This window comes from Paramisgurnus dabryanus, chromosome 14, assembly GCF_030506205.2.
Source record: "Paramisgurnus dabryanus chromosome 14, PD_genome_1.1, whole genome shotgun sequence".
Lineage (NCBI taxonomy): Eukaryota > Metazoa > Chordata > Actinopteri > Cypriniformes > Cobitidae > Paramisgurnus > Paramisgurnus dabryanus.
This window is the reverse complement of record NC_133350.1, coordinates 6609367-6631467: the sequence shown is the minus strand read 5'-3', so window position 1 is coordinate 6631467 and position 22101 is coordinate 6609367. Positions and strand designations below refer to the sequence as shown.

Here is a 22101-nt window from a genome sequence, read left to right as displayed (position 1 = left end):
AAGTTTTAAAACAGCTCATGGACCTTTAATGATCCTTTACTTAAAAAAAAATGCTGGGTTGTTTTTAACCCATGCTGGGTAAATATTGGACAGAACATACTGCTGGGTTATTGTTACCCAACCAAGGGTTATAATAACCCAGCAGTTGCAACTGAGCAAGACTCAGGACCTCAGTATAACCCCGATTAAACACAAAAAACCCATCCTATATACTGTAAACAGCAGCACAAATACCTCATTTTTTTCGAGGCTGTAGTCCTCCATCATCTTGTCTCCTTGCTCCTGGAAGGTGATGATGATGAGAGCTACAAAGATGTTTACGAAGAAGAAGGGGAAGACAACGAAGTACACCACGTAAAAGATGGACATTTCCATCCGATACCCCGGGCTCGGGCCCTGGTTCTCATAAGTGGAGTCCACTGAGTGTTTTAACACCCTGAAAGACATTAAAAGTGAGTAAATTACAGAATGTGGTAGCTAATGAATCATTTTAAGTAACACTGTGAATATCTACATAAATGATATCAAGGCAATTTTGATTTGCTCATTAGACATGTTTTGTAACCCTTTCTTGTCTCACTATGTGCTTAGCATAAAATTTTAGCAATGCTGATATCGCGGGCACGCGCGTCTAATTTCTGGGCCGAAACTCTGGGTTTCAACCTGTGTGTTACTTTAAGATGCGTGTCATGCAATATCCACTTCTCACCGCATGGTTGTAGTTTTTTTTTACTAAATTCTACAATAAATATGTGAAAAAGAACCACCGGAAGCGTTTAATATTTTCAGCTTTCAGTCCTGAGGTGTTTTTATTTTACAGCAACTGTTTGAAAATTTGTGTCACTTTCAACCGGTCGTTGTGCTTCCTCGGGGCACTAATGAAAAGGAAGGTGTGACAAAATATATATATTTTATCTTGGTACTGACAAAATTTAATCTAAACCTATGGAGGAAAAGGTAATTAAATAAATTGCGGAAATTTGGTAGTCACGTTTGTGGTGGTAGATTAGCGAACGTCCTGTCAGAACATCAGGCATCGTTTTAAAAACCATGGGTCCGAGTCTGAATATGAAAAACTAATTCCAACTAAATGGCCCATTCACTTCCGTTGACATCCATATATAACTTTTTCCACTGATTTCTATATCATAACTTTCTCAATCCTCAACGGATTTTTACAATCCAGGTATCTTTGTAAATGGGAATGTCTGCTCAGTCTAGTCCTGTGATACATTTTGAGCTTTGTAGTTTTTGAAAATTTTGTCATCATACCTACTAATTTAAACCAACAACCTAATTTTTGCCACCTAAGGTAACTATACTGTGTTTACTGTATGTTGACTTACTGTGGCCACCCCTCTCCAGTGGACACAGTAAAGAGAGTAAGCAGGGCCCAGAGCACGTTGTCGTAGTGAAAATCGTACTTCTTCCACTCCCGCCTCTGCGATTTTACCTCATTATCACGCTCGTATACCAAATATTCGCCCCTGAAATACAAACACAGAAACACACACACAAAAAAAATGTTTAAATAAAATTACCTTCACTCTTGGATTACATGAAGTCAATTACATAAATTAGATTATTTTATAGATTTCTGCTCGGAACCAAAAGCCTGTAAACGTTTTCAGGCTTTGCGAAAGAACGTTAAAGTGACATTCCACTTTTTTTGAAAATATAAAAATTTTCCAGCTCCCCTAGAGTTAAACATTTGATATTTACCGTTTTGGAATCCATTCAGCTGATCTCCGGGTCTGGCGCTACCATTTTTAGCATAGCTTAGCATAATCCATTGAATCTGATTAGACCATTAGCATCCCTGAATCAAGCACTTTGCTGCTGTAACATGGCTGCAGGAGGCGCAATGATATTTATAATATTCCCCTTAGTAACTTTCAATGGCAGGGGACTATTTTCGGGCAGTGCGTAATATCACTACGCCTGCTGCAGCCATGTTACAGCAGCAAAGAGCTTGATTATTACGCCACAATGAGAGTATAGTTCCTAGCCATATCTGCCTAGAAAATCGCAACTTTTCATTTTCTGTCGGTCTTAGTACATGATTTAACTACAGAAGAGTCAACTTTTAAATGAGAAAAATATCCAAACTCTTTGGTTATTTTTTAGCACGATGCTAATGGTCTAATCAGATTCAATGGATTGTGCTAAGCTATGCTAAAAGTGGTAACGCCAGACCCGGAGCTCAGCTGAATGGATTCCAAAATGGTAAGAATCAAATGTTTAACTCTAGGGGAGCTGGAAAATTAGTATATTTTCAAAATAAGTGGAGTGTCCCTTTAAATAGTATAGCTTCAGTTAAACTAGTAGCAAAATTAGCATAACTTTAGCATCATCTGCATTTAAATGTATAATGTCATTTTCGTGTCAACTTATACATATAATGTACGCGGGGTTTCATAAATCCTGATAATGAAAATTGACTATACTTTAGCCTTTAAAAAAGTATTTCATCATTTCCATTCTGCAATTCAGTTATTCTCACCGGCAGTCACGTTCAAACTCTTTTGACTCATCGGTGCAGTAGAAGAATCGTCCCTTAAAAAGTTGGACAGCCACTACAGCAAAGATGAACATGAAGAGCATGTAGACAATAAGGATGTTCAAGACGTTCTTCAGAGAGTTTACTACACAGTCAAACACAGCCTGGGGGGAACAAACAAAAGGAATTAGCAATGCACATTAGCGCATACAGGTATCGTAGAAATGGATATTTGTGCCGGTTGACAGTACTTTTAGTTTGGGAAGACGTTTGATGGTCTTGAGAGGACGCAGCACCCTTAGGACTCTCAGAGACTTGATAACACTAATATCTTTCCCCTTACTGCTCCCCCTGTGGATTGGAGGACAAACAACATGATATTAACATGGTGCCTGGTGAGAGAGGGGAACTCTTTAAATGCTTTCATTGAGGCAAACATTTACATATATAAATCTTGAGAACTACTCTCAATACCACCATGCATCGGCTGATACTACAGTATGAGCAGTAATACTGAGATTATATTTTTAGCTAATTTGATGTGAGACGTTTATGAGTTTGTTTTCAAAAAACCTTTTGTTCCTCAAGCAAATTTTCAGATTGAACTCATTACCTTTTCCGGGCATTCCAAAAGCATCACACATTCAAGTAAGTATCAAAACTGTCAGGCATTTTCCGGTGCAATGCCGAGCCAAACCTCTTTCTTTCTTTTTTGTTTTAGCTGTGTTAGAGCGGACAGGGGAATGGAGGTCTGGGAATGAGAGGCTGTTTGTGTTAATTGTAGGTAACATGAAAAGACTGAGGGTTCATTGAGATGCTGACTGGAGTCCAACTGTATCTTGTCCCTAGAAGAACTTGAGGAAGCTCAAACCAGGAGACAAAGACAAGTTAAAGGGACATTTTATTGCATTCAAACTGATAAAGAAACCAAAGGAAAGACTTTAAATAAACTTTCCCGCCACCATATTTACGTTAATAAAAGGTGGCCATTTTGGGAAATGCTTCTTTGTGTTTACACTGGAAACGACACAATAGATTAAGCATTGTAAGTGAATCATTAACAGTACAATGAAAATACAATCCAGTAAGTACATTTATAATAGCGATCGAATTCAATTTGGAACATAGTATTATTAAATAAAGTGTAATTTTCATTTAAATGTATCAAAAATGAAAAGCGCCTCAATGCTCCACAGCATGTGTTTCCAGTGTAGACAGCTCTGTTTGTATTATGGGAGGTATCTATTTAGATGAAGTGTTAACAGTGTAAACACTGCATTTGCTAGAAAGTAATTTTTAGGGTAATTACGCAGATACCAACACAAACAGAGATGAACTCTTCAATCAAGTAGCCAGGGCGGTTGTCTTTAACTATGAACTATTATGCAAGTCCCAGCTGAAGACCGGCCAGTTCATGGCATATTGATTGAGTCGGAATGCTGGCAACGTTCCACGTTACCAATAATCAACTGCTTATTTTGGACTCTGCTCGTAGAGAAGTGTGGACTACCTCTCAAGCAGTGCAAGAAATCCGTATAGTGTGAGATAACTCGTGTAAGTTTAAGAGTTTAGATCCTGTTAGAATTAGAACCGTCACGGCAGAATAAAACAGGCAGTGGAATGGACAGAACGAGAGCGGATGAGGAAAAGAGGAAGGAAGGGGTGGTAGGGAGGGGATAAAGAAAGAAAGAGAGAGAAGCCATCGCGTGAGCTGGACGGTAGCCGTGCGACAATAAGGACGGGGGGACTTTACCCAGAGAGGCTCCTGTTGATCACCAGGGCGTAGACATAGGAAAGAGTCAGACAGCAGAAGAGAGAAAGAGACAGAAGAAGAGACAAATACACACAGAGAAAAGAGAAAAAGAAAAAGAGATACTGGGAGTGGCTTGGCAGAGGAAAGACATCAATATGAAAGACAGACAGACAGAGAAAAGAACCAAACTAAAAACAGCGAATGATATAAACAGTTAAAAGCCCGCTTAAACACCTGACATCTAAAATTACAGGTCAAGTGTCTTTACGCAGTCAAACAAAATTAAAGGTGCAATTAGACACTAAAAAAATCTTTAAAAATGTCTGAAAGCTGTAGAAAGATCTAATAAAATAACAGTAGTGGAAAGTTTTGACACAAGACCACGTCTAACCGTTTATTTGCAGTAAAGCGCATCTGAGAAAAGGTTAGCACTTTCCACAGCACAAGTTATAAGTACTGCTTTATAAAATTGTTTATTGTTTAGGTATGTGGGATATTGGCATTGTTCGGAGCACTGGATTGGACAATAATCTTTGTGATGCAGGATGAGTCATCTGTATTTTTGCTTCACTTTTACAGGAGTAAATCCCAGTATGTAACTACTGAATGTACAGGTGCTGGTCATATAATTAGAATATCGTCAAAAAGTTGATTTATTTCACTAATTCCCTTCAAAAAGTGAAACTTGTATATTATATTAATTCATTACACACAGACTGATATATGTCAAATGTTTATTTCTTTTAATTTTGTTGATTATAACTGAGGAAACTAAGGAAAATCCCAAATTCAGTATCTCAGAAAATTTGAATATTGTGAAAAAGTTCAATATTGAAGACACCTGGTGCCACACTGTAATCAGCTAATTAACTCAAAACACCTGCAAAGGCCTTTAAACACAATCATGGTAAAGGCTACACAATCAAAAGACGACTATTGACACCTTGCACAAGAAGGGCAAGACACAAAAGGTCATTACAAAAGAGGCTGGCTGTTCACAGAGCTCTGTGCCTAAGCACATTAATAGAAAGGGCGAAGGGAAGGAAAAGATGTGGTTGAAAAAAGTGTACAAGCAATAGGGATAAACGCACCATGGAGAGGATTGTGAAACAAAACCCATTCAAAAATGTGGGGGAGATTCACAAAGAGTGGACTTATAACGCTGTATGCAAAACATGGGTTTCAGCTGTCGCATTCCTTGTGTCAAGCCACTCTTGAACAACAGACAGCGTCAGAAGCATCAGAAGACAAAAAGGACTGGACTGCTGCTGAGTGGTCCAAAATTATGTTCTCTGATGAAAGTAAATTTTGCATTTCCTTTGGAAATCAGGGCCCCAGAGTCTGAAGGAAGAGAGGAGAGGCACACAATCCACATTGCTTGAGGTCCAGTGTAAAGTTAAGTTTCCACAGTCAGTGATGGTTTGAGGTGCCATGTCATCTGCTGGTGTTGGTCCACTGTGTTTTTCAAGGTCAACGCAGCCGTATACCAGAAAGTTTTAGAGCACTTCATGCTTCGTGCTGCTGACCAATTTTATGGAGATGCAGATTATATTTTCCAACAGGACTTGGCAAAGCTAGCAGTACCTGAGTTAAGGAACATGGTATCCCTTTTCTTAATTGGCCAGCAAACTCGCCTGACCTTAACCCTATAGAAAATCTATGGGAAATTGTGAAGAGGAAGATGCAATATGCCAGACCCAACAATGCAGAAGAGCTGAAGGAACCTGAACATCTCTCATAACACCTGAGCAGTGCCACAGACTGATCGACTCCATGGCACGCTGCATTGCTGCAGTATTTCAGGCAAAAGGAACCCCAACTAAGTATTGAGTGCTGTACATGCTCATACTTTTCAGTTGGCCAAGATTTATAAAAACCTTTTCTTTGTATTGGTCTTAAGTAATATTCTAATTTTCTAAGATACTGAATTTGGGATTTTCCTTAGTTTTCAGTTATAATCATCAAAATTAAAAGAAATAAACATTTGACATATATCAGTCTGTGTGTAATGAATGAATATAATATACAAGTTTCACTTTTTTAATGGAATTAGTGACATAAATCAACTTTTTGATGATATTCTAATTATATGAAGTTTTATTTTGTCAACTTATAGGAGTGCACCTACATATTTGGTAGATGGAATTAAAGCTAAAACACATGGGGCCAGATTAACTAACATGTGCTTTCTAAATTAACTTAAGATTTACCAAAGACAAGCACTAAAAAGTTAGCACTAAAAGGTGTGTCTGACCCCACTGCATATGCAGGAGTTTCCCTTTCAGATGCAAAATTAATGGAAGTTGAGTATTTACTTAAATCATGCAATGCGATTTACTAAGAATTGTGCTATTATTCAAAGCCCCAGAAAACATGCCTTAAATTGCATTGGTCATTATGGAAATTAAATGCTGCGCCCACAATTCCAGACAAATGTAAAATTGCGCTTCAGACGAATTTGTAAATTTGCCCTGTTTAGTAAATCTGGCCCATTGACTACAATCCATAAAACCAAAATTTTGAGAAGCATTTAGGAGCATTCTAATCATATTAATAGAATAAAAAAATCAAAGTGTTTTGCAAATCTGATGACGAATTGTTGATTCCTTATTAGCAACTACCTCACACACATGCCTTCAAACACACAGAGGTTTGCTGTTCTTCGCTTTATTGACTACTTCAGTCTCATATTCTAACCCCTGCCAGGTATTTGGCAGACCTTTACATTGAGCCTGTCTCCAATCAATAACTGAGGATTCAAACCTGTCACACTTATGGATTAGGACAGCCCATTGCAGTAGGGGAGAATCCTCCCTTTTGCCATGCCAAGTCTGAGAGCAAGGGGAGATTCTCACCACCTTAGCCCTTTATAAGCACACTGTACTACACTCTTGAGCCAGAATGGAGGTGGAATCCATAATAGACTGCAGTGGAGCCAAAATGGCCGCCACACTGCAGTCACCTCAAGGTGGCAGTGTGTCATAATAATTTTTTAAGAGCAGCTTTGCAAAAGCAGAACATACTGTCCTCTACCTTAAACAAATCAAACCTCATTACATGCGTTTCGGTTATTTTTAGTGACTTCATTCTCTCTGAATGAAGGTGCGCGGAAAGCATAATCATTTGTTGAGTCATTTTGTATTAATTGTGAGATTATAAGTCTTTCCTCCACCAAACCGAGGTGTTCTGGGTAATCTCAGATGCCTGTCATGTGACCATGCCTATACCCAGAACACATTCACTCAGAAGGCATTAAGCAGTGGAGAGAATAAGACTTTACCTTTCACGTGCATGTGAGAGTAAGAGAGAGAGAGAATGATACTAATGACCACAACAAATGATAGAAGATAGAAGATGAGTGAAAGTCAAACACACCAATTAATGAGAAGAAACTGTCAACCTGGAGTATATATTATATGTTATTCTCTCTTCTTTTCTCTGTCTCTCCACATCTCTTTTCTTTTACTCACTTTGTCAGACTCAACAAATGGAGGCCCAAATGATAAGCAACTTGATGGCTAGAATCTGTCCAGCGGCCTGGTGCTGATGGAGGGAAGAGGAGAGTGGGGTTGGGTGGTAATGGTTACTTTGAGGAACCGGAGTCCGGAAGACACAGAGGACAAATAGGAAACACGGCTGATAGGGTGAAGTGGGTTCATTTAGGTTAGGTTTAGGGCAGAGGATGATCATTGGGCATTGCGTGTGGAGTGATTTTTAACTCAAAAGCAAGACCCAAACCTATCGGCCTATGTGCGAGCATGCATCCAGTTCGATAGGCTTTACTAGAGTCATTCAGTCATATTGTGGGTCTTGGATATAAAATGTTAGTAAAATGACAAGGAACATTGCAAAGATACATTCAACAACAAAAAGCAAATGATAACACAAAACAGGCACCTTTAAAAGGCTGTTAGTTTCTTGCTAAACTGAATAAACAAGCATGCCAAGATGAAAAAAAAACTAGATAAGCAGACAATACCATTCAGGGGAATATTTTTATACATTATGATGTTATTACAAGACATTACATATCATCAGTTCGTCACAACCTTTATGTAGCCCATCATGTGTGTGGTTCGTAATTTCAAAATATTTGTTCTGCGCGTCGAGTGATACTACGTGCATCATGTGTCTTGTAAAAATAAGTGTCTGCTGCGGATGCGTCTAAAGGGTTATGTTAAAAGAGATGTTAGCGTTTGCCAGATACTCGCATAATCTTAAGCGTAATTAGAGTTTACTGTTAAGGGAGTGTCCTGCGTGTATTTTGTAAACGTGAGCGTCTCTTTTATCATAAACTGTTTGACGTATGTGCAGCAGGCGCTTATTTCTTGAAAACACATAGGATCTATCGACGCACAGAACACATATTTTGAAAACACAAGCAACACACGACACCCCGAACACACATTTTGAATTTGTGTCCCTCGGATGAGCAGTCACGAGCCGCCACTGAACACAGCAGACATTTTAATGCCACAAACACTAGTCTCAATAAAACTCATAAAGGGCTAAAGGAAACTGCCTGGTAATGTTTTGGTTAATTGATATTGCAGTGGCTTTTGTTTTAAATAATGACACGATTCATGCATGTGCAACATTTACACGGTACAGACCCACAACAAACTCAGAAATTCACTACATTTTACTACACAAACACACGAATCATGCAAGTTGCCTGTATACACATCTTTCAGTATGTATGAATGAAGTCTGGCCTACGAGACAGAGACAGGGTTTCCCGCATAAAATAGGGTAGTTAAGGTGGTTGGGGGCGTGGTAATCAAAGGGGCGAGGCGTACGAGTCATGATGAAAATATAAAAAAAACTCAAATAAAACTTAATTTTAAAGAAACAATTACTTATTATTAATTAATTATTAATTAATAAATTAAATTAATTAATAGATTATTAATGAATTAAATGTTTTTAACAGATACCTCTAACAGGAATAGCTGCATGATGAAGTGAAACTAAAGGGTTAATAAACACAAACTGAAGCAGATGTTGTAGAACGTCTGGCAAACGATGATAGATAGCGCGAAGATTGTAAAAACTGATTATTTCCCACTATTAATTTCATTATCTTAAAGGTGTGTAACTACTGTAGCATGTAAATAATGCACATAAATAACGTGAGCAAGAGCGCTTAACAATTATATCGAATCAACAGGCACGTGCAACCTAGCTAGCAGGTTGCTCAAACAACAAAATCAGCAGCTAACTTACTTTAAATTTGAAAGAACTGTAGACTAATACAATAACAGGCTTAAATAAACCCAAAACATAAGTCCACTAACAGTTCTCACAGACACGCGTTTTATCAACTGGCTATCCTCCAGACAGTGACGGACCACATATTTCTCTTATTTCGGCCGTGTGGCGCGTGTGTACAGTACACTCGCGGTGTGAAGCGTGTCTGCGCTATTCTCCGAGATGTTTTATCAACTGGCTAGTTATCTTCCAGACAGTGACGGACCAAGTCTTTCTCTCATTTCGGCCTTGTTGCTCTCGTGCCCGCTCGCGATGTGAAGCGTGTCGCGCTATTCTCAGAGATGCACTTGACAGCCTTTTGTGCAGCGAAAGGACGAGCTAGTTAAGGCGGTAGGGCTTTTCCAGCTTAGGCGGGCCACCCAAACTACAAAGTGCTGCGTGGAAACCCTGAAAGATGTATGTATACTGTACTAAATCACACATACACAACACATAAATGCAAGAATATTTAAAATCTGTGAGGTTTAAACAAGAGTTAAAATCAATCCACGCTCAGAGCCCCATCACTCACTCCACTAACTGGATCTGCCTACACGCTTAAGTTTAGCTTTCTTTTTACCACCATCTTTACATAGCAGGACCGTGCAAAGAAAAGAAACCAGAGTACCTGTGGCAGGACGGGCTGTCGCTGATCCAGATATGGAAACCGCCTGGGCACTAAAGGGCTACAGGTGCCTGGAGACCCCTCACCCCCACTGAGCCCCAAGGGGCTCAAAACTACCCTTCTCAGGAGGGGGAAAGTGCAGTGGATAGAGTTATGGTAAATACTAGGTTGGTGAAGTAATGATGGATGGAAAATGGTCTTTATACTCCAACAAAACAGACGTTTATGGGTAACCAATATTGTGGAATAAATGGCACTGTTTTGTTTTGATGCTGCTTTAGTTGTACGGCCTCATTTCATTTTCAGATCAGATTTTTGTAATTTCACGCTTGACTTTTGATCATTTAAGAGACAACATGAAAAAAATGTATAAAGCAGTTTTTCATGGTTTAGGAGATGTAAGGCCCTATCACACACTGGGCGCGATGCAGCGCAATGCGCGACGCAAGTGTCTTTAAAACCGACGCAATTATCATTTTCACATTTAGCGACACGTTGTTTAAATTTTGTGCCAATGGGCATTCTGGTCTGAAAACAAGGTGTGCTCATGCGCATTGTTGACGCGTTGCTATTTTGAGGCAACTACAATAGACTATTGACAAACTAAAAACTGGTCTAAAGTCTAAAGTCAATGACACAATACTGTTTTTGTTATTTAATGAGCGTTAGTAATATGCGTCTATAAACGGGACGACAACGCGTGTTTGCTTATCACACAGATGGATGCGCAGCAGCACACAAACGCTTTTAAATATGAAAAATCATGTGCCCTCGTAATCTTTTATCAAAATTAAAAAAATGTACTTCCGCGCTTTTGTGGCTATCCTTCTTTGCTGACATCAGCTAGATTGTTTGGGCGGAGCATCTGTTAACCCCGCCCCCTCCAATTGTCAGTCCGCTCCTAGTTCCATTTCTGAATAAAATGCCTACTTTTCTATAGCCAATCAACTCACAGTGAAAAACACAAGCCAAGCCCACAATTTTCTTCGTGTGATATTCCACTTCACCCAGAAATACGTCATAATACGGAAGTAAAGGTGATCGCAACTTCCAATTCACTGTGACTTTCTCTGGACCTTTGGTTTTTACTTGAGTTTTTTATAACAAACAAAAAATTATGGATGACTAGAAACTACAGTGAAAGCTAGATGAAGAAAATGAGGTGTTTTGACAAACTCTTCACAACCAGGAGGAAGTGGATAGTGTAAGACACAGAATGACCAAAGACAGACAAACATAAGAGATGGACAGAAGATGGAGAGCAGAATTTGTGTGCAACACATAAGGCAGAAGTTGGATGAGGCAAAGGGGGCGGGGCAGGGAGAGCTGATTGGCCAGAGAGAAAAGAGAGAAAGACTGCTCTATTTGCAAAAGACAGAAAAAATCAAGCCCCTATGTTTGATGAGTGTGTATAGAGAAAGAGGCCTTCATCTGTGTGGCTGATTGAGTTAAATACAAACATTTTAAGAAAATAAGAACTATCTGGAGAGAAAAAAGATTTCCAACAAGAACAGAAAAAAAGAGACAGAGACGTGGAGAGTACTAAGAGGCTCCAGGGTGGCAGAAGAACAGCACAGTGGAAGAAGAAAAGACAGGGGCGGCAGGCAGCACTGCGGGGCAGCAAAAGGTGGGGTAAAGGGCACTTACGTGAAGGCAAAGGCTACCAGGGCACCACTAACCACTACAAAGTCCAGAAAGTTCCACAGGTCACGAAAATATGAGCCCTCGTGCAAAACCATCCCTAAGACCACCATCTGCAACAAAGCAGAACATATGTGCAACAAAGCAGAACATATTTGAAATTTCACAGATGCATAAAATAAACATAAACGTGCCAGTGAAAAACACGGTACCTTGATGAGCATCTCAAAGGTAAACACACCAGTGAAGACATAGTCAAAATACCGCAAAACCTGGAAGACAAAATGCATCCACATGGTGTGGGTTCCAATGCATTAAATACATAATAAAATATAAACAGTGTCACTCTTATGTGAAAGAACGAGAAACTATTGGAATAAAATTTGGACTTACATTGTTTCGAGGTGATTCGGGCCACACTGGATCTTCTGCTGCTAGAGCGATACTGCTCATGGCAATGACTGACAGAATACACATCTCAAAATATCTCAGTGTCAGGATGTAGTGACAGCATCTCCTGAACCTGAAAACTCACATTGGTTAAGATGTAACATTCGTCCTGATGCCACACATACAGTACCCGCAATACTTTTGATGCAAGATTTTTCCATGACTTTTCCAAGAGTAATGTGTCCTTGTTCATGGGTATTAAAAATATATTTTATAGGGATAGGAGCGGATTTGTATATCATATTTACTAGTGATCAAATGTCTCTGAAAGACCCCCTAAACCTGATGTATTTCAGAATTTTGTCATCAGAATAGTGCGTACTTACTGTTCTGCACTGTCGGATTTTTGTAAATGCACATACTCTGTACACATAGGTTGCACATGTGCGTATAGGAGTAAGTAGTATGTAGGCCAGGATAGGTATTGCAATTTGGCAATGCGCATGGGTCAAACCAGTCAAATGAACTATGCTTTGCAAGGCTGTGCATTCGACTGTGCGTGTACGGTCACGTATGCGTGAAACTAACAATACTCCAGGCCTTAGTAGACAGCCATTACTCAACAAAAGCAATTACAAAGCAAAATTTCTCACTGATTTTTAGCAAATTAGTACTTGTACTATAATAATGTTCAATACTTATATAAAAATTTGATTATATACATTTTTTATCACTGTTTACCTATTTTAAACTTACTAAACAAACTTACGGGTTAGTGGTGGATAGTATAAAACACGAACTGAAGGGAGGAATCGGTTTGGGTCCATCTTCATCACCACCATTGTCTTCCTCCTCTTCTTTCTTCTCGCCTTGCTTAGCAGGTTCTGTATTGGCGTTCTTATTCACTGCACAATAAAGGGATGTAAGAAAAAAGAAATGCTGAGAGACTCAAAAATACACGAGTTACACAGTCAAATTACATGTTTCTTTTTTCTGCATTTAAAGGGACACTCCACTTTATTTGAAAATAGGCTCATTTTCCAGCTCCCCTAGCGTTAATCATTTGACATTTTACAGTTTTGGAATCAGACGATCTCCGGGTCTGGCGCTACCACTTTTAGCATAGCTTAGCATAATCCATTGAATCTGATTAGACCATTAGCATCGCACTCAAAAAAAAAAAAGAAAAGATTTTCGATATTTTTCCTATTTAAAACTTGACTCTTCTGTAGTTACATTGTGTACAAAGACAGACGGAATGAAGAGTCAAGTTTTAAATAGGAAAAATATCGAAACTCTTTTTTTTTGTGCGATGCTAATGGTCTAATCAGATTCAATGGATTATGCTAAGCTATGCTAAAAGTGGTACCGTCAGACCTGGAGATTGGCTCATTCCAAAACTGTAAAAATCAAATGTTAAACTCTAGGGGGGTTGGAAAATGAGCTTTTTTTAAAAAGTGAAGTGTCCCTTTAAATCTGAAGAGGTGATCACACTAGACTGCGTTCCATTTACTTCTGTGCAAACGTGGGAGAAAAGACACACAAGCAAATGCATAGATTTTTTTATTTTTTAGCAACTTCAACTCTTAATTTCAATAGTAAAACACATATTTGACCAATAGGATAAAAACAGAAAAATTTGCGTGCTTTAGTTTTAAACTACAAGGCATCTAGTGTTTTGGGAAACAACATGTAGATGGTATATTTGCCTTTTTTTATTATTATTTGATTATTAATAATTTATTATTTATTCGAAACAGAAACCCTGAAGCGGGACATCCCGTTGCTCATATTCAATGCAGAATCCAAAATTATTTTGCATGCTTGAAGTGTGTGTGACCACCCCAATATTTGTATAAAAGGAAAACATTTTTTACATTTAAGTAAATACTTTTTAAAAGCTTTTCTAAAGACAAACTCACCCTGTAATTTGGCATTAACTGAGGGGTAAATCGGGGGCATATCTACGGCAGTGTGGTCCAGTTTGCTGGAGGTTTTGGTGGAGTCTGTTAGAATGAGACTGGTGTCATGGAGATCTGGTCCTTGCAGGTTCAGCAGGTTATTGGTCTGCTCTGGATCACAGTATGGGTCATAGAGGTCAGGGTCAGGGTCGTGGATGGCCATCTTGCTGCTGTTGCGCAGGTTATCCAGGTTCTCACTGTACTGGCTCTCTCCGTGTGGAAAACCCGGCGGAACCGGACGAGCCGCTGATAAACTACACTCTCTGAAAAAGTTACAGAGTACAACTTTAGTTCTTAAGGTCCAATTGCAAAAAAGTTTACATGCTCTTCCAGTTTCCAAACTTTTGTATTACACACATAAACAAAGCAGACTCACTTTCTCACTCGATGGTGTCGACTCCGTTCCCTATCCCTCCTTCCGTCTCCATCCCCGTGGTTTCCATGGCGATGCCTCCTCTGCTTCTTCTCCAGCCCCTCCCCACCCTCTCCTCCTAGCTCTTCACCTCTGCTGTGGTGTTCTCTGTGTCTTCTTCCTCCATCTTCATCCCTTCTTCTATGCTGATGGTGTCGGGGGCGCCGGTGCTCTGCCACGCCCTCTGCATCCTCCCCTCCTCTCTGGGCACAATCATACCCTGCATCCACCAGCTCTGGGTGGTGGAGGGACTGGCGGCTGGAGTGGGTGTGGCGATGATGATGGTGGTGATATCTGGGCTGGTTCAGGTCTGGTTCACCGGGCCGGGTCTTGTTGGTGTTATTGTTCCGGTTCTCTTGAGGATTGACGACCAGGGGCCGGTCCAAGTGGGTCTTCATGTCAGGACGGTTGCGGTAATTAATCTAGAGATAGAGAGAGCAGACTTGTCTGAATGTCCTTTTAATATTTACATTGATGTTTTTTGCATTTTGGCAGATACTTTCATGCAAAAAAACTTAAAGTGCATTACAAGGTATATCATTATGTTTGCACCCTGGGATCAAACCCACAACCTTTTGTGCAGCTAACGCATTGCTTATGGTGAATGATTCTCTGATGTACTTTATTCCAAATTAATTTGTTTCTTTCTAATCTGCTCTAATAAGAAAGACAACTTTTTGCCTATTCACTCTTGATCTCTAACACGTCTCCTGACCTTCCAGTGATCTTCTGCATCAAGTTCATTGTAGAGAGCCTCTCTGCTGGTCATCAGATTCTGTCTGCGGATCTCACTCGTGCGCTGTTCCCAGACCGACTTGGAAACCTTTGAGTTCTTCTGCTGCTCTCTACTACACAGTAAGAAACATAGAAAAAAGAAATACAGAGAATAGTTTAAAACCAAGATAAGAAGACAAGCCTTGGTCTTTTTCCCCTAAAGCACCTATGAGCAATGATGCAGAATGAAAGGAACTGATGGAGTCTCTTAGTCCTCAGCAAGAGAACATGGATCTGGCTGATGAATTCTGTGAAGGGAGTGATGATATACTGCACAAAAAGACTGGGCGAAGACAGACACGTTCAGACAGACAGATGTTGGTTGCTTGCAGTGCTGCTGTGGATGTGTCGCCATAGCCAATGACACCCGCAGCCTCAACAACACAAAACTGGGCTAAGATACAAAACAGCAGCCGAACACAGAAACACATCCATACAGAGACATGAGGACAGCAGAAAGCAAAATAAAAGAGTAAGTAAATAAATAAATACCAGTTCAGTAAACTGTCTGTGGCATCGATACGATCAGATTTTAGTCTGGGGAGAGGGGGGGTGAGACAAGGAACATAAAAACAATGCTGCTACAACTATCACATCAGCTGATAAAGTTAACAGGCTTAGCAGGGTCCCTAGTTTGAGTAGCTGGATAAGTTTTGGGATAACTTGGAATTTTTCGCTCTTCAAAGCAAGCTTAGAGTTTAGCCAAAGACATATCCGACATCTCAAAGCTGCTTTCTGGTGGGAGTTTCAGTACAAATCACAGATTTATATCCAAGTTATTCCAAACTTTTTCAGGACACCAGAGTCAAATAAATGTGTATTTATACTTTATGGGGTGGTTTCCCAAATAGGGATTATCTAAAGCCAGAACTCGGCCTTGGTTTAATTATGAAATCCAACTAGTTTTAACAAACATGAATTACTAAAAACATTACTTGTGTGCTTTGAGGCAAAACAAAGGGCGCTGATGCATTTTAAGTTATGTCAGTGCAAGTTGTTTTTAGTTTGGACAGCTCTTACATTTATTTTAATCTAGGACTAGTCTAATCCTTGTCTGGAAAACCGCCCCTATATCTCCTGTATAACAACAGTCAGCTGATTTTCCCTACCAACATTGAAATTGTATTGGTTTAAAATCATGCTCAATGTAACCGTTTGAAACATTCTACATATTTTGACTGGCTGTGACTATGAATGGTTGTGTGTGACAAAGAGACTTATATATCTGGTGACCATTCCTGTGTTCACATTTCGGTCAAATGGACATTCTCAGCCCTACAACAAGTAAAACGTATGTCAGAAATACTACTGGACAGTGTCGACTTTTAGCATTAGCCTCCATGGTGATAGAAAAGGACTTATTGTTGTAGTGTGATCAAACTCTTTTTTAGGAAAGAAAAGAGGATGTATATTGTTTTACAAATAATCCACAGGCTATTTTTTTATTTAGTTTAAATGATTAGTCCATTTTCTTACAAAAAAAACCATATAATTTGGAAAAAATTCCAGGATTTTTCTCATTTTAATGGACCCCAACACTTAACAGTTTTAATGCAGTCAGGTTCAACGCTGTTTCAAAGGACACTAATGCATTACGTGATGTCGCACTGGTGCGTCAAAGGACCGGAGATAGACGAGAAGTTGTAGTTTAAAAGTGCATCTTTTTTATTTTTCTTGTCAAAAATGACAATAATTTCGCTAGATAAGACCCTTATGCCTCGTTTGGGATAGTTTTGAGTCCTTTGAAACTCCGTTGAAACTGCAATTTTAAACTGTTACGTGTTGGCGTCCATTAAAGTCCATTAAAATGAGAAAAATCCTGGAATGTTTTCCTCAAAAAACATAATTTCTTCTCGACTGAACAAAGAAAGACATCAACATTTTGGATGACATGGTAGTAAATTATGTGAGTAAATTATCTGAATTTTTTTAAGAAAACTGACTGATCCTTTAATGCATTTTATTTAGTAAGCAAATAATATTTGTAAAATGTAAATTTTGTAAATGTAAATTTTTTTATAGTAAACCTTTGAAAAACTCTTTGCATTATCTTTGAATAATAGACTGTCAACAAAGTAATTTGTTATACTTAAACAGGTTTCTGTATAATATTTGCTGTTTCTCATTTTGTAGTGTGTTTTCAATAAAGTAAAATTTCAATGTTATTCCTTGAGGTGTAAAATACGGTAATTTCTATTTCACTTTAACATTAAACTGTTAATGAGTTTTTATTGCTGTGATGTCCAGTGGCGGCTCGTGACTGCTCATCCGATGGGCGCAAATTCAAAATAAGTGTTTGGAGTGTCATGTGTGTTTGCGTTTTCAAAATATGTGTTTGTTGCGTCATGTTAACCATGTGCATCACGTGTTTTGTCAAAATAAGTGCCTGCTGCACACGCGTCAAAACCGTTTACGATAAAAGAGACGCTCACGTTTACCAAATACACGCAAGACACTCCCTTAACAGTAAACTCTGATTACGCAAGAGATTATGTGAGTATCTGGCAAACGCAAGCATCTCTTTTATCATATCATTTAAACGCATCTGCAGCAGGCACTTATTTTGACAAGACACGTGATGCACACAGGATCTCTTGATGCGCAGAACACATATTTTGAAAAAAGGAACCACACACATGACGGGCTACATACATGTTGTGACGAACTTCGCATTGAGCGCCCTCGTGTGGCCTAGGTGTGAAATGCACTGCTTTGAGAGGATTCTAAGGTTTAATAATACAGACCAAAGTTAGCACACAGTGTGTCTGTCAATGTCAAAGAAAACACACACAAACATAAACACACAAACACACAATTGATGACTGAATATTGTTTTTCTAAAGAAAAGGACAATCAATCACAATACACACAACACATAGACAACCCTAGTTCCCTGCATTATCTTTATTTTTAATGTCAACATTTTAAAACAATTTTTAATAAGAATTCTATTTTTTCCCTTACAGAAAACTATTGCATGGCTTTAAAAGACTTAAAAGCTGTATCAACTCTAACTTTTTGCAGCCTGACATCTATATATAGGGTAAACTTTTATTCCCTCTGCAGGGTAACAACATGGGGGCAAGTAGCCTAAATAAATTTTGCCGGTGACAGAAATCTCCCTTTAACTACAGAAATGAAGTCCTAAGGGGGTTACATATACAGTAATTATGCAGGTTTGAGCAAGTCTGCAGAAACTTTGCTTAGTGAAAGTGAATTAGAGTGGATTTACTCAAATAAGATGATAAAGTTAAGCTGACAGACTAAGCTTAGCCCAGCTAAGCTGGCCTACAAACATTTAAACCAGTTATGGTGCTGGATCAAATGGGATGTGACATAAGACATGGTCTCTCACAGTAATACAATTAAGGCTGTATTATGTCTATTTAGGATGTTAGACTTTTGGCAAAAAATGAATGGGCGTATTATAGCTCATTAGCATATATATGTGAATTAAAATTTGACCCTCCCTGTGAAAACCCAATTTTGTGGAAGGTTGACTGCTTTCTACATGATTGATTCTACATAACATAAAGAACATTCTGTAAAAATATAACCTTGATATAAAAATATCACATTTTGATTCTGAACATTGATGAACAACTTGAGACTTCATTGCTCTGGTGCGTGTTTATGTGAGTACTGTATGTGGTGTGTGTGTTTCTGACCTAGTGCACAACACTGCATAAATTTTCCTTAAAATTATAAGGTGTAGTGCACACTAATTTTATGTTAAAACACTTTCTCATAATATATACAGAGACAACAATACGTAAGCCATTATACATTGTGCCACTATAACAGCTTTTCAGATAATTACCTTATCAAATTATGTTTTCAGTTACGTTTGGTGACAGTAGTAGCACAAAAATGACACACAACACATTTAAGAAAAATGTCAATTCAGCTAGTCAAATATTTGTGTGCGTGTTATCCAGAATGTGCTGTGTGTTAGCGTGTTGAGTAACTCACGCAGCGATCGAGAGGTTGGCAGCAGACAGCGGGCTGACCTCCGCTACTTCTTTCGCTTTCTGTAGAGCAATCTTTTGAGTCGTGGCCTCTTCTTCCTCCTGTTCATCCTAGAAAAAAAATAAAACAGAACACTGATAGGTTATATTTGTAGTAACACAATATCATAGACATCATAGACTTACCATGCATTTAAGATTTCTTTATCAATATTTGTTTCCTGCAAATTTGCATTTCTAATGCAGTGTTGTACCAAACAAGCAACAGGAAGCACACACTCAATACCAAAGGGCATCTACTTTATGACAGGCGAGACTGGCATAGTGGAATTGTTAGTGAATGAGTAAAACTACCTTAGTTAGTTCCTGAGCATTGGCCAGGTTGTCCACAGCGATAGCCAAGAATACATTCAGTAGTGTGTCTGAGAAATCATGTTAAGAAACAACCAGCTAGTTTAATAATCAGTGGGAGTGTATTATCATTATATACAGGTATGCGTGGTGTACTGATTAAGAAGGATACAGTTGCCAAAAAGTGTGAGGACGATGAAAAATACAGAGAAGACCATCCCTGTGTCCACTCCTCCCTGAGACTTAATGCCATCATACATAACCACGTTCCAGTCCTCACCTGTTAGAATCTGAGATATATACACAAATAAATAAATAAACTGTTTCACATACAGTATTTTACCATATTTTCACATATAACCAAAAACAGCAAATTATGCATATTTCATTTCTTAAAACTATTTGAAGCTGCAAAATCAAAATATTGAGAAAATCTCGTTTAAAGTTGTCAAAATGAAGTCCTAAGCAACGCATATTACTAACGATAAATATATTTTACGATAGGAAATGTGCTAATTATCTTTTCTTAATAAACTCGTGATTTTGGCATACAAATTGAAAGTTTTGACCCATACAATTAATTGTTGGCAATTGCTACAAATATACATTACTGTACAAAAGTCTAATGCTGTGTTCACACAAGCCACGGTAGAGGCGTCAAACGTGAGTGATTTAAATGTTAAGTCAATGTAAAGATGCGTTTATGCTTGTCTGGAGGTCTCGCGGTGCGAATGAGGCGTTTAGCTCAGCTGGGTAGACTTGAATCCGCCCAATTTGTGCATTTAGTTCGCGCGAATGACGCATATTAAGCGCTGCTGCAGGAAACGCACAAGTCGAAAAATCGCCGGGTTAACCAATCAGAAGCTTGCTCAGGTAGTGACGTGATTACAGGAAGTGAGCGGAGTCGCAGAAGCCCCTCCCATGATGTCTCAAATGACTCGAATTTCACGCGTGGATGAAACGAGTAAACTTTAAATGTTGAAGCGTCCAACTACGCGTGAATAGTTCGTTTTTGCGCATCTACTGCGTCTGTTGTGAAAGCATAACATTTTGAGTTTACTCGCCTCATTCGCGTGTGAAAGCCGCGCTTGAAATTTTAGTCATTAGAGACATTCACACGTAAATTCACGTAATAGGAGGGGCTTCTGCGACCCTGCATGCTTCATATAATCACGTCACTACTAGAGCAAGCTCCTGATTGGTTAACGCGGTGCGATTTCCCACCAAAGTTCCAATTTTTTAACTCGCAAGTTTCCCGCGGAACACTCAATTCGCGTCATTGAATGGGGTGAATTCACGTCTAAAAGGTCGCGCTAAATGCCTCATTCACGCCGTGAGACCTCCAGCCGCGCGTAGACGCGTCTTTACATTGACTTAACATTGAAATCAATGCGGCTGGTGTGAACGCAGCATTAGGCCACCATGCTACCATTAGATTTCTTTTTGCAATTGTATAGTGATCATATATAATTATTTCTTAGTCTCTTTATTAGAATACAGCCAGAAAATACAGGAAATGTATATGTAGTATTAAAAACAGTATAAAAGTATAAGCTGAAGTGTCAAGTATTTAGGGTAAACTCCCCTTCCTCTTGAGCAATAGCAGGAAACTACAGGATCTCTTAAACCTAAATGAAATTAAATCCTAATTTCTAATCCTAATCGAATGACTTCAGGACTTCAGTCCCCTCAAAAAAGCTCAAGATGTGTTTAGTGCCAAGAGAGGTCACACTAAATACTGACTGATGCATGAAGACGACATTTAGTACTGAAAATTGTTTTGTTTTTAATTTTGTGTACATATTTCCTGAATTTTCTGTTTGTATCTTAAAAAAGAGTGAAAAATAAATATGGATGGACATTAAAACTTTGCTAAAACAACAAAGCTGGTGATGGTGGCCTAAGACCTTTGCACAGTACTGTTACTGTGTGACCTATGACTGGTTTTGATTTTGCTGTGTAAGGTCTTGGAACAAAGCAATTTGTCAAACTTTACCAACCTACCTGAAACACTGTCATAATGGCAGCAGGGAACGTATCAAAGTTTGTAGGAGGAGTGCCCTGGTCAAAGTTAAATCTGGCAAACAGAGCACAATCAAAGAACATTTATACAGACAAGTTATGCAGTGTGATTGGTCATCTATAATTGAGGAGCTTGATGTAGTAGGGTAAAGATCTGTACTGACTGGCCACCGAAGAGCTGCATGCCAAGGAGTGCGAAGACAACGATAAAGAGGAAGAGAAGGAAAAGTAAACTAATGATGGACTTCATGGAGTTTAAAAGAGAAACCACCAGATTACGCAGAGATGCCCAATATCTGAAAAAAAAAAACAGAGAAAAAGAGACAGAAAAAATGTAGTATTAAAAGACAAAAAAATGTGAAGTGTATTTTTAAAGGAATAAAAACTTCTACTATTATTTAAGTATCATCATGTCGCATAACACTTAAATTGTTTTCTTTTCACAAAATGACTG

General features: G+C 38.8%; 1 protein-coding gene across 16 annotated transcripts in view; it reads right to left on the bottom strand.

Moving 5' to 3' along the window:
• cacna1ab (calcium channel, voltage-dependent, P/Q type, alpha 1A subunit, b) overlaps positions 1-22101 on the bottom strand; it is a 164723-nt gene that overhangs the window by 46683 nt on the left and 95939 nt on the right. For 12 of the 16 annotated variants that reach the window (XM_073811818.1, XM_073811804.1, XM_073811812.1 and 9 more), the window contains exons 16-32: positions 21812-21943; positions 21630-21702; positions 19798-19915; positions 19629-19696; positions 19279-19385; positions 15799-15843; positions 15248-15380; positions 14497-14954; positions 14082-14383; positions 12929-13064; positions 12163-12292; positions 11982-12041; positions 11776-11882; positions 2752-2851; positions 2504-2664; positions 1347-1487; positions 235-436 (exon numbers count right to left, since the gene is read on the bottom strand). In XM_073811818.1, the coding sequence (XP_073667919.1) occupies positions 235-436; positions 1347-1487; positions 2504-2664; positions 2752-2851; positions 11776-11882; positions 11982-12041; positions 12163-12292; positions 12929-13064; positions 14082-14383; positions 14497-14954; positions 15248-15380; positions 15799-15843; positions 19279-19385; positions 19629-19696; positions 19798-19915; positions 21630-21702; positions 21812-21943 (2473 nt within the window). The remainder of the gene's footprint in view (positions 1-234; positions 437-1346; positions 1488-2503; positions 2665-2751; positions 2852-11775; positions 11883-11981; positions 12042-12162; positions 12293-12928; positions 13065-14081; positions 14384-14496; positions 14955-15247; positions 15381-15798; positions 15844-19278; positions 19386-19628; positions 19697-19797; positions 19916-21629; positions 21703-21811; positions 21944-22101) is intronic. The other 4 variants (XM_073811813.1, XM_073811819.1, XM_073811816.1 and 1 more) reach the window with 2 other exon arrangements.